Source organism: Apostichopus japonicus, chromosome 17 (assembly GCF_037975245.1).
Source record: "Apostichopus japonicus isolate 1M-3 chromosome 17, ASM3797524v1, whole genome shotgun sequence".
NCBI classification, from domain to species: domain Eukaryota; kingdom Metazoa; phylum Echinodermata; class Holothuroidea; order Aspidochirotida; family Stichopodidae; genus Apostichopus; species Apostichopus japonicus.
The window spans coordinates 33,724,505-33,737,732 of NC_092577.1; the positions used below are offsets into that span (position 1 = coordinate 33,724,505).

General features: G+C 37.5%; 2 protein-coding genes across 2 annotated transcripts; one reads left to right on the plus strand and one right to left on the minus strand.

The window, feature by feature from the left end:
- The first annotated feature begins 684 nt into the window (after positions 1-684).
- LOC139985064 (uncharacterized) lies at positions 685-7,294 on the plus strand. Its single transcript, XM_071999257.1, has 6 exons — positions 685-939; positions 3,441-3,664; positions 4,207-4,263; positions 5,478-5,645; positions 6,048-6,194; positions 6,856-7,294. Exons 2-6 carry the CDS (start codon positions 3,488-3,490, stop codon positions 6,961-6,963), a joined length of 657 nt encoding a protein of 218 aa, XP_071855358.1. The 5' UTR covers positions 685-939; positions 3,441-3,487; the 3' UTR covers positions 6,964-7,294.
- Positions 7,167-11,012, minus strand: LOC139985062 (transmembrane protein 26-like). The gene is made up of 3 exons (XM_071999254.1): positions 10,772-11,012; positions 9,751-9,853; positions 7,167-9,390 (listed from the first exon to the last, which is right to left on the minus strand). Exons 1-3 carry the CDS (start codon positions 10,969-10,971, stop codon positions 8,545-8,547), a joined length of 1,149 nt encoding a protein of 382 aa, XP_071855355.1. The 5' UTR covers positions 10,972-11,012; the 3' UTR covers positions 7,167-8,544.
- Positions 11,013-13,228: the final 2,216 nt, after the last annotated feature.

Below are 13,228 nucleotides of genomic sequence, written 5' to 3' on the forward strand. Positions count from 1 at the left end.
CGTCCGTCCGTCCGTCCGTCCGTCCGTCCGTCCGTCCGTCCGTCCGTCCGTCCGTCCGTCCGTCCGTCCGTCCGTCCGTCCATCCATCTATCTATCTATCTATCTATCTATCTTAACCATGCACATGCTTTTGCTGGTTACTATACTGAAGCAACATATGCTTGAAGACCGCTTTTTGATGGTTTCCTACTCAAAAATGTGGACATACATGAAATTCTATTTTGGTTAAAACTTTATTGAGAGAAAAAAAATCGAACTTGCCAGATAAGATGCTATAGCCGTAAATATAGCTATTGAACAGTTTCATATTCGTGGAGTGTAGGCTATACAGGGAGGGGCATTACTTCGTTAAAAGTTTCCCGTCTCAACGATACCAGTAAACGAATACATTTTTTAGCTTATAGTTTTCTGATTTTACTGGGTAAGTCTAGAAAGTAAATGAATCTACTTCTTCTTTTTTTTGTCAATTATCAATATGATATAATTTCACGTAAGAATTTCAGCTAGATTTCCCAGGTAAAGTCACGGCTCGTAAATTATACTATACACCAGTTAATGCGTTTGTCCTTGGCTGGATAGACGTTCCTTTTCAATGTAGTAATCTTTTAAAATTCTTCAAGATAAACGTTACCAATAGCTCTTGATGATGCGTGCTCTGTGAATCATTGCAACCCAATCGGGCGAGACCGGTTAAATACGGTTTATTCTGTCAAAAGTATAATAGACATCCTTGTTAACGAAATAGTCTTTAGAATTGATTGGAGAATCTTTTCATTCCAGGACCTCCAATCGAGTCCGGAGAGGCATATATCAATTGAACAACAAGATTCAAGATTTAACTGAGGTATATGAAGCTGTATTTGTTATTTAGTGTAAACAGGAACTCGTCACCTGCAGCTAAAGAGAAATTTGTAAAAGGCTGTTGTGTCAAAAGTTAAGGTAAGTCAGACTTAATGGTGATCAGTAGGCTACCTTAAAGCATCCAGAAAAATATTAAAGGTTATTTAATAATCGCAAAAGTATACAATGAGATCTCCTGCATACATCAATACGAGTATATTGTATAGAACCACGGATCTGTTATTTATAATATAGCAGCTCCTTTGTAGAATTACCCAGGCGAGTACGCTGAGTAGACATATTTCCTGAATTAGCCTATGCAAAGTACGAGCCTGCCGTTGTTCTAAGCGCAAGTACGAGTAGCCTTTACTTAATTTTGTACTAGAAATTTTACATGACTTTCCGAATGCTCCGATCGAGTACCAGCACCAGCAAGTATATGGTGGGACAGGGGTGGAGCCGAACATGCCAACAGGATGACTTTTGCCTAGAAGAGCATTAATTAAAAATAAGCAAATAAAGGTATAGGATATACAGTTAATGAGAGTACTATCATCTCTAACACAAAAAGCTGACATGGATAACAAGAGCTTAAATCAATTAAGCAGGAAAGGTTGACTTCATAACTGAAAGCTTCCGAAGAAGCTTTGCATTCTGTTATCATAGGCTATCATATATGTAGTTGCGTTTGACTTTCATGTTTACGCAAGATATATAATATTCCAAGTAAAACCTGCGAATCTATTTTGGGTCCTTCTGTATGACATTGGGACATCGTTGGTTGCAGTAAATGTAGCGATCACAAATAAAGAAAAAAGATAAAGCATCTTTTAAATGAATCGAATTCATCAGAAAATGTCGTCAAAATAATCTAATCCCGCTCAGTTATATGCTGACGTCATTATGCCTATATCAGTGACGTCAGTACAAGTGACTATACCCAACTTGTCCGTATCAATCCGTGTTGATTCAAAACTATATCAATTTATTAAATTACGCCACGTGTTCAAAGCTGTTGTGTTTTGTAAAGAATGAGACGTTCCTCTTTACTTTTTCACACTTCTGGTGAAGAAATCAAAGAAATTGAGTTTCGTTATCAGTGAAATCTTTAACATGCATGATGTACAGTCACGTGACTTCATTCTGTGACGTCAACACACTCCGAACGGATTAAGCCAAAAGATGAAGTGAGCAGGTAGTAATTATGAGGTAATCCTTAGGCTATTGAATCCCTCATAACAATTACTATCCGTCATGCTGACTAATTCAACACTATTAACGGATAGCTTGACCAAAAACTAGCTGGTCAAGCTCTGGTCGAACCAACCATGCGACCTTCATATATAGCGTATATATACATATAAGCTGTACTATATATACCTGACTCGTATTAGACGGCGAACGCATTTGTATTCTAGCAATGTAGAGGGACTACAGGGGATCATATTGGATCAAGTTGTTTGGTTTTCTCGTACCTACAGGTTCTATCTTGCGTGACTTGTAGTTTGCTGATACTCGTACACTCACCCCCATGAATTTGGACCCTGCTGTATACTATAGCATATACGGGGCATCTTGGAAATCTAATACTGATTTTCATGCAGTACTTAGCCTAGAGCCTGTGTGTATTAAGGCGCACGGTAAACGTACTCACGGATGATTTGTACGTGAGCCCTTACGTTACAGATACGTCTCTAATTGTTGTAATCGAACTATAAGTTCTCTAGGCCCTATCCACTGTATAGGCCCTTTACACGTATATCCACATTGTTGACTCTATACCATCGGTAAATTCGGGATCTTTCAAACGCAATGACAATGTTCCATTGAAGGAATATTAAGCGATCTTAGTCAGTCATTCATGCGTAATGTATAATTGCCGCACCTCATGCTGTCAACACCTCGTATACGATTTAGCATTACACTCACCATAAGAAATGGTTGGGTATTGAAGTTCCCTATATAACCATGCAGTGCCAGGTTGGCACCCACTGGAGCCTTTAGGAAACATATACTGAACGCAGCACCCACACCCCTTGCCAACACCACCCCCTCCCCTCCCTCCGAAATTGTTCAGACACAACCCGAATGTTGTTAAGGCCCGGTCACACTTTACCGATTTTTTATCGGAATATACTATCCGATTTTCCCGGAGGAATCGAAACAGCCTGTTTTTCGTTCGCGTCTTCTAGCCACATTGATAAAGGACCCGATTTGCTATCTGTTGAGCCATTCCGATGTGAAATAGCCCTCTCCTATCTTTTGAAATTAACTCCGTTTCCTTTTATCGGATAGCTATCCGATTTCTCTTCCGATTTTTATCGTTTTTCGATGTGACGTCACTTCAAAATTTAGTCCGTTCCAGAACCCCTCAGATTTGGAGTAGGTATCGCTGTAGTGTGACCGGGCCTTTAGTCTTGTATAAAGACGTGTTTACGGAGGGCTCCTTGACACTCTGAGGTTTCCATCGAGCGTGTGCGCGCCAAAGTATTCGGTAAGGTACCGGTACAGAAGGACGGTACCGTATTGCAAACGTGATCTTAAAGGACATAAGACAGTGTTGAGCTACTATGTATTTTTTTTTTTTATCTTTGCAACAGGTCATTTTGTTTATACAAGATCAAACCCTCTCAGTAGGTATAGCACAATGAATGATAGAGAGCAACATCACCCGACGTTGAGAAGTCTATTAGTTACTGGAATATTGCAGATAATTGGCGGCGCTGTACTCGCATTTAGTGCTATTGTCTTGGTTATAGTACTGTACGGTGTACCCGAAAGGAATCACCTGGATTACCCTGTCAGTGGACTGTGGTCGGGAGCTGTAAGTATCTCCACAGGGAGCTTCTTGTTAGAACGGTTGTCTTTTATAGTTTTGATACAAGTTTTCGGGTGATTTTCTTGGTTTTGATAAGTTGCCAGTGTGTTAATGTATGATGTGACTTCTGTTTAAAAAGATAATGTTCTTACATGCAGGTAATCTGTTCTTGGCTTCTTGACATAACACATCATGTTATGTGCAATTGTATATGTAGAATGTGCGCGCGCGTGAGTGTGTATGTGAGTGCGCGTTTGTTGTATTCTGACTCAGGACTTGAACGAAAGCATTCCAGGTCCTCTGGATGTTATTTCCAAAGAATTACCACGTCCTCGCAAGAATTCTGTTGTTAAGGGGTATTATTAAGGGGAAAGTACGTGGATTGGAACAATGTAAAAAAAAAACAATGGGGTCCTTGGTCTGAATGTAAAACACAGCTGCATGGTTGTGTGTTAGGGTGTTTGCAAAGGCAAGGTTAAAAACAGAAAAACTAAAATTCTGCAATTAACTAGAAAACGAATTATTTTATATCCATTTTTTTTCAACAGTGGACGATAATAGTTGGTTTTGTTGGGGTTCTCGCATCTTCCCGTCCAGGAGTGATGGTAAGTTTAACTAATAACCTAGAACTATCATAAGATTGAATTGAGGGGGTAGCGATCGGGGAGGGGTACGACCGGGAGGGGTATGATCGGGGAGGGGGTACGTTCGGGGAGGGGATGATGCGGGTACGGAGGTTATCTCTTTGACCATTATGTTACTATTCTTGATGTCTAAAATTCAGTTCTGACATGGGCATAAACTAATACTGGCAATTGCAAATTCTAGCCTGCATCTTTGATATTATAATGAAGGAAATATATGGACAAATTATAATGAACAAAACAAAAAATCACACCCCAAGTAAGTACATAAATATTTATTCCGTCAATGTCTTTAACTTGATGGATTATTTATCGATAATATATGATAAGTTAAGAAATATATTTCATGTTGCGTTTAAATAAGCTGAACTTGATCATATCCCACTGATGACACCAAAAATAAAAGCATGTAAAAGCCTGTAACGAAATGTATGAAACATTGAACAGAAAAATGGACATTTGAAGAACAATAACAAGACACAAAAGTGGATATTTTACAATGATATTATCAAATTAGAATCATAAATGGGTTGTTGAGTTTGTCCGAGGTGCCCTGATGTTTCGTTGTATACCTTAACAAAATAAATAAATAAATAAGTAAATACCATGGTAAGAATTTTCGATATTATCCTTGATCAAATTGGGTTCGGTCCTCCTGTACATCAGGCATCCCAGTCTCTGGTTCCGCCATAGGAGTCGTTTGTCTAATTTATGTTAAACTTTTCATAAATGAATATTCATATCTATCTTGTTTTCCTTCACCCAGTTGGGACAATTATTTCTATATTGTATAGTGTCATTTCTCTCTTCCAGAGCAGTATTGTCAGTACGAGTAGTATGAATATCATGTTTTCTATCAGGTCAAGGTTATAGGAACTGTTTGTACTGTCAATGCCAGTGCTTTGAAGCATGATATTGGAGGACAGTTTAGAGAGGTATTGCAGCATGCGGGCTATATTACCATAAATGAATATTCATTTTTTATACTTTATATGACTTTCAGAGAGGAGCATATATGGTACTTTCGCTGATGACTGTACCACATGTGACCGTTGCCGTCGCACTAGGTGCGGTTGCTGCGGCTTACAATGGGCATTACTACCTGCAGCATCCGGGCTATATTAACATAAATGAATATTCATTTTTAATCTTGTTTTACTTTGTTTGACTTTCAGAGAGGAGCATATATGGTACTTTCGCTGATGACAATACCACCTGTCACCGTTGCCGTCGCACTAGGTGCGGCTGCTGCGGCCAACAATGTGCATTACTACCTGCTGCATCCGGGCTATAAGGACTATGATGTCTCAGTCGATGACGGCTATGACCGTTATAATCAACAGGTATGCTTAATCAGCTTATAAATGAATAAACATGATATGAATGTTTTAAATTAGCATATGAGTTGATTGGTAAATGTTTCGAAATTATTTTAATGAGATGACACCGTAGGTTCTAAAAACCTTTTTTGTTTGTTTGTTTTCTTCATATTTTTAAAGTGAATTTATAAACAGTTTTGACCAAACAAATATAATGTCCGTGTTAAGAACCTCGACACGTTTATCGCTACAATGTTCAGGTATAGTTGTGTTGAAGCTTCAAGAGACACTATGAGTCATAATATGGTGTGCCAATTTCGAAAAAAATAAGATGCATCCAATAAATATATGATGAAAACGTCATAAATTAATGATATCATGTTTTTCTTTCTTAAGTTCTATCTATTTTTGCCTCTTTTTTTTTAGCTGGGAATATCATTGACAAAAATGATCTTCCATCTATTGGTATGCTTGGTTGGTTGTTCCGAAATAACGATTGCGCTTTTGGCTTCGGCTTTCTGTTGTAATGGACTATGTCCCGGTAACACAATCAAAGAGACGAGCAACAACAATGTAAGTACATGATTATTATTATATATGCAGCGAACTTTGACATCGTTTGTACATATTCATATTGTGACGATACTACAATGAATTGTGCCATTTACTTATAGACTTAGACAGTCACGATCGTTAGAGGATAGATCGACGTTTTCCCAGCGACATGTGGTAAACTGACCATGCATGATAGCTACTGGCTTGGACTATATCCAGGCGATGACTGTGAAAGATTTTGAGCAAGGAGAGGTTCATAGTACTTCCCAGCAATGCCACCAACTCTCGCTACGAAATTTTTCTTTTCTCAAACGAAGTTTGAAAACGCCTGAAACCACCTTCAATCTTCCTGACTTTTAGTCCATCAGTAGTTTATTTCATCCTCTTTAACATACAAAAATCCAATGTAATTGTGTAAATCGGAGAACAAGCTCCCTACCCCCCCTCCCCCACTAAAACAATCACTTCAGGAGGTCTAATTTTAAAGAATTTTCCCGACAATTACTGACCTTTCGGGTGGATATGTATACACTCTATCTAGTTGTGGTATACCTGTTGACGCTATTCAACAGTTACATTACAAATAACGTTAATTTTTAACAAAACAATTAGACTACTATCATACCTTAATTAAAGTATGCTATTGAAAACGTAAGATATCATTTTATACTATACACAGACCAGCTACCAGCCGCCCGATGACCACAGTTACGTGTACCCACCACCAACCATTAACATGGAACAATTACCAGAACCTCCCACCGACGAAGCTGTCGATAAGGTTTAACACCATCTCGCCGATAAGTATGGTCTGTACTGGCATCCGTCAGTCTGATCATCATTGTCTACGGTATTCTTTGTGATGCACGGTTTTGTTTTATAACCCACACCAGATACCACAAACCATCCCATAACACTTTCCTAGTTTTTGCGTATATCTAATCAAATTTCATTCTCTTCTGGTATATATGTTTAACTATTTTTATTATATTTTTAAAGGTAATTATTATTAATCTTCACTTTTTTGGTTAATAAATCAATATTTGGAGGTCAAACTAAAGATTAAGAGTTTACACTAGTATAAGGTAACGTAACATACTTAATGATATAGTTTGACTGAATTTTAGTCAGTTGTATGGTCAGTGGCGTAGGAAGGTACTTTTGAGTGGGGGGGGGGCTGAAGACTGATGGCCGGCCTGGGGGAGGGGTCTAAGGGGAGGGGGTTCCCCCTCCCCTTTGGATTTTTTTGCATTTCCAGGTGGCCTCAGATGCAATATGGTGCAATATAGCACACTTCAACACCCACTCCATTTTGTAAACTTAATTTTGTATTTTCACCTGGCCTTAGATGCAATTTGGTGCTCCAAATGAGATTTTTTTTCTCATTTGGAAATGAAAAAGGGGTTTTCTGACTTGCGAACCGGGGGGGGGGGGCGGAATGATACTTCCGCCCCTCCACATTTTTCACTGGGGGCTGGCGCCCCCAGCCCCCCCGGTTCCTACGCCCTTGTGTATGGTGAAATTTTAGTTCTCTATGCATTGAAATACAGAACATGTCATGAACGTAGTGTTTGCATGTACTTAGTTGAGCTGAGTTGAGCTGAGATCTGAAGCTCGAGTGTTGCATTAAAGGGGTGGGGGGGGGGGCACAACATCAGCTGTCATCTTTATCTTAGATATATATGTGTGACACCAATTCCGCCAAACAGCTAATCATTACAACGTGCTCCATTTAGGAGAAATATTCCTAATTTAAACCCAGACAAAGCGATATGTATGTTGTTCGGTGATAACAGGTACATGGTGATATGTATTCAAGTTGATGTATATCTTCTATATTATAGGCTGTTTAAATGTGGCTTTCTGACGCAAACGGCAGCTATAAAAAAAAAATCAATTGATCAATACGAACAAAGGAACCGCACTTCTGTTTGTTAGATGATACAATGCAACATACAACTTTTTAACCTAAATAGCCAACAGCAATTAATGAAGAGGGCATATTTTAAGTATGAATTTTCATCCTTAAATCATGATTTACATTTTGCATTGTAGTTATGATATACTTATAGGCAGAGGTAATAAATTAGGGTTTGATTGACGGTGTAAAAGACCCTTTTTTCCTCTTATGGAATTCGAATTGCAAAATAAATCATGCAAATTGTACTTTATTTTGAAGAATAAATAACTTGTTCGTATTTGCTATTCAGGTTAATACATTTTCCGGCAAAAGTTTGTGAATCCTTGTGGATCCTTTATCAACTACTGAAATGTTAATTTCCTAATTACAGTGGAATTTAGCTAAACTTAATATATATATATTTTTTTCTGCGGAGTACAATTAATTAACACACATAAAACACTCTCTTTATGGTATGTTATAGACCAACCCCGTGTAAGGATCACGTGACGCCTCTCGAGGCATGGCGTATCTGTTCCCTTCTATTCCCTTCGCCCATAGTTCTTGGGCGGCGGTATCACCCTCGGGCTTTACTTTAGACTTCTTTTCGACCTGCAGTACTATCAATCGATAAGTTTGTAAGCACAAAACTAACGAATTTTTGCAGACAAAAAAAATATTGAACTGGCTGACAACTCTAAAATGAAAAATCAGTATCAATCTAAGAATGAGGAATGGGCCGTCCTGTAGAAGCATCGTTGTCACTATGGCCCAGACTTCCGACTCTAAACAGACGCATTTTGGTTTGATTTCTTCCTCTTCATTCACCTCATCCTCAGGCCTAATGGGTATTATAACACTTGGATGGGTTTGTAGACATCTGAGGCTCTCATTGGTCAAACGTTTATTTGAAATTGCCATACCTACGATACCATGGAAACGTTTAAAAATGGCGCGATTAAACACTCTTTCTTTCCTTTCAGCCTGTTTTAGTAGATGTATTCTCTCTTCTCTTGTCAGCCGTCTCTTTTTAGCAGTCATTACAATGGTAAATTGTAACAAACTCCAACTCCACAGAGAAAGAATTACCAGAACGAGACTATCGTTAGTTTGTACCTCTTTTAGTTCTAACACATCGAGCGTCTCTATGATATCTGCCGCCATTCCGATGTAGACTAGAAGAAGTTGGGAAAGTTCGTCTCTTGATATTTGACCTTTTGGTAGAATCCAGCGACCTACGATCAGAACCAGGACCAAGACTTGCTCGATAATTTCCAGCCGGTCCCCGTCGTTTTCGATGCTAAGGGTTTGATCCTATGGAAAGCAATTTACCTTGAATTGTTCAAATTACTGAAATTATAAGGATATGAACACCGGAAAAACTACATATTGGGAAATTATTAACAGAATGGAAAATAAAGTAAATAGGTCATATAAAAGCACTGAAGGTTACACGTAGGCTAGTGTATAGGCTTAATAGGGAAAACACCACACTTCCCAGTCTTTGCAAGTTGCATGTAAGCATTTTCAATTTGAAATTACTAGCGATATAATAAAAACGTACAAAAAAAATATGCTCAAAAGGGGAGGGGGCGGTCGCCCCCTTCACCCCCTTGGCTACGCGCCTGCTCCCTCCCTCCCCTAACCCTACATAATTAGGGTTACATCTCTTACCGGTGAACACACGGATTGATCTGTCTTCTTTATAATCTCGAGCTCAAGAAGCCAGATCCCTGGCACAGAGCCAACCAGAAAGATGAACACACTAGGACTAAACCTATATGCAGAAGAAATAATAAAAATCACAACATTTAATGAAACCCATATCTATAGTACTGACATTATAGGGTTGGAGGAGGAGCACGGAGGGGTGGGGGCGGAGGAAGGGCGGGTGTCAGACCAATGTCCATATAGTGGTCTTGAATGCGCCGGTACCACTTCATTGTATACTTTTCTGCCGTGTGGGGTTCATGTGCCTATTTAAGGGCTATATGGTGAGTCCACAGAGGCGAACACAGTTATAGGGGTTCTTTGGAATCACTGTTTCCGTAATAATAGGAATTTAGGACATGTGAAATATTTTCTGGCCCTTTGACTCCACCTATATGCCTGAAGAGAGTGGACCGTCGGCAGTGTTTTCTATCTCCTGTTTATTTTATTAATTAGTGGATCACATAAAATATGGGATGAAGATTAATTTATTCTCATTTCCATTATATATGCTTAATGGGGAAAGGAAAAATGGAAAGCCTGTGACAATTGTCATCGGCCATGACCATGGTTCTCGACACACCTGCCTCCGCTAAGACCCAAATGCGAAAGAATTTTTTTGGATCTCATGTCGTTAATGTTAAGGGCTGAATATCATTGCTCTGCAAACAAATTACTGGGTGTCATCGCTCAACTCCTTAAATATGATATTTCTTTACACTGTCTCAAATAGTCCTATATCTATTTATAATTTGCACTTTTAAATATATATTGCCACTATAGTTGTATATAATTTGCATATTCATAACTTATGAAGCCTATGCCAATATCCCCCTCGTCCCGGCCTTTCGCTCTGTTTAGTACTATTTGGAGTGAATCATTTCCATTCCATTCACCAATACCCCATGCACATTACCGTGTACCTTACAGCACTCCACCTCACCCTATAGTATACTCCAACCTCACATAAAGTAAAAATACTTACCACTTCCATTCCTGTCCTTTGTTCTTCACCATTGTAAAGATGGCTTCCAAAAGGAGAATTACCAATGTGAATCCGAGGAAAAGAAATTTTTGGTTGTCTTTAATGTCAGCTACTTGAATAATGGTAACGATGTTATGAGCAGCGAATAAACATCTAGTTATGATAGCCTTGGAAGGCGTCAGCAACACACCCAACTTCATTTTTACTCTTCTATTCTTCCTAAATATTTATAATTATAATGGTTTCTTTTTCTTGTTTCTCGTCGCTCACAAAAACAAAACAAAAATGCTATAATTCGTTCAGGTCCGTATAAGAGTTCAAAAACAAAATGTTTTGCGTTAACTTTGGTTCTCCTTAACCTGCTTGAGTTTTGAAGAATAAAAAACTGACCACTTTTTTAATTTAATGATAAAGGTTATATAATTAGTCCTGGTCACTCATCACCACATTTTGTCCATTGGTATATTAGTCAATAGTTCGTCTTATCTTTCTTATTTAATACTCCATGCAAGAAATTCCTCAGTTATAAAAAAAAGTCAGATTTTGGCTTCATTTATTTATAAGGCGAGTTATTAATTACTATAAGTTCAGTATGAAACAAACATTTCCAAGCAAAAACGGTCACAACAGTGGCAAGAAACCTTTCACTCAAAATATTCAAAAGAAAATTTACATCTGGGGAGGATACCGCGATATGATATAAATCCTCTGCATGCATGGGACTGATTTTCATGTTATCGATGAAGACTACATATTTATTTTCTAGATCTCGGGAAAAATAATTTCTTAACTACAAATGAACTTATATATCTTCTTTTGATTGGTTCTAACATAATTGCGTCATTTCTTCTACTTGAAAAGATCATAACTAGACCACTTCCTTAAATAAACCCTAGGCCCATTTTATTTTTAAATTTTCAATTCAATACCGAACAAAATTGCGTAATTGTAAAGAAGTCAATCAAGAGAGGTTGTTATAGAGTATTTGGAATGTGCATTTCAGAAATGGTTTGTTTTCCCCTAGCAACCGCTTTTCAGTTTAATTAAGATTTGTAATTACCGACTCCGTTGACCAAAGGAAAACCAGGTCGTTGGATGCAACTCTTGTTGAACTTTGTGTAACCAGACGTTGAGTAGCAACAAAGTTATTACAAAAGGTTTGTTTTGTTACTTTCGAGTAAATGCTTGCAAATTTACTGTATATATATATATATATATATATATATATATACACACATATATACACACATATATATATATATATATATATATACACACACATATATATATATATATATATAGCATAAATTTTATGATTATGCGGAAAGCGAAAAATTGGCACGTTACAAATTGCTAAATATAACAAGATTTCTTGGCAGATGCATAAGGAGATCAAAGCATAACTGTGCATACTCAAAAGAATCAGAGAGAAACTTAAATGCATACACTGTATAATAGGTTCGGCTTTAGGTATAGTGGTCATATTTTGACTTTCTAGCATATTCACGAGCTGAATGCTGTTAGCTTTGTCATCCATGAAGAAAATTAGAAAATTCAAAGCTATAGTGAACACATATCTGCCATGAGTGAATTGTTTTAACCAGCCTTTTCAAACCGAACAAAATTCAGTCCAATATGATTGCTAGCAAAGTTGTCTAAATTGGGTTTAACCAAGGAGATGTCTAAATAACACAAAAAAAAAAAAAAATTTGTATAATTTTATTTGGAACAATAAACCTTATAAGATTAAACGGAGCACCCTTATTAATAAGAAAGTTAATGGTGGCTTTGATATGATAGATATTGAATCTTTTATTAAAAGTCTAAACTGTAGCTGGGTAAAGCGGTATTTAGCCCCTCAGAGAGGAAACTGGAAAATATTTTTTGATTTATACCTAAAACAGTTCGGTGGTGCTTTTCTTTTTAAATGTAATTTCAATAAGGAGGCAGTTTCTTGTATTTCTAATATTTTTTGCAGAGAAGTGTGTGAGGCTTGGGCTGAGTTTAATTTTTATCATCCAGGCAGTAATTATGGTAATGAAATCATTTTAAACAACAGTCATATATTGGTTAACAATAAAGTAATTTTCCATTATAATCTTTTAAATCACAGAACAATTTATGTGAAAGATTTCATTAAAAATGATGGCTCGGTAATTCCATATAACACGTTTCAAGCGAAAAAATATATTAGAAATTTTCCTTTTACTTCGTACTTTGGGATTATTCACGCCATTCCTAGTTATTGGAGGGGGTACCATGATTCTGTTTTGCTCCCAATGAGTGAAAATAACTTTAATATGTGCATGCGCACACATAAAATAACCAAAAATGTTTATAATAAGCTAATTACCGGTCTCTGCACGCCCCCGTCGTCTATTATGAAGTGGCAAGTTATGAATTTTCCAGTGAAAATAGTTTGGAATAAGATTTTTAGGCTGCCTTATACGGCTGTGA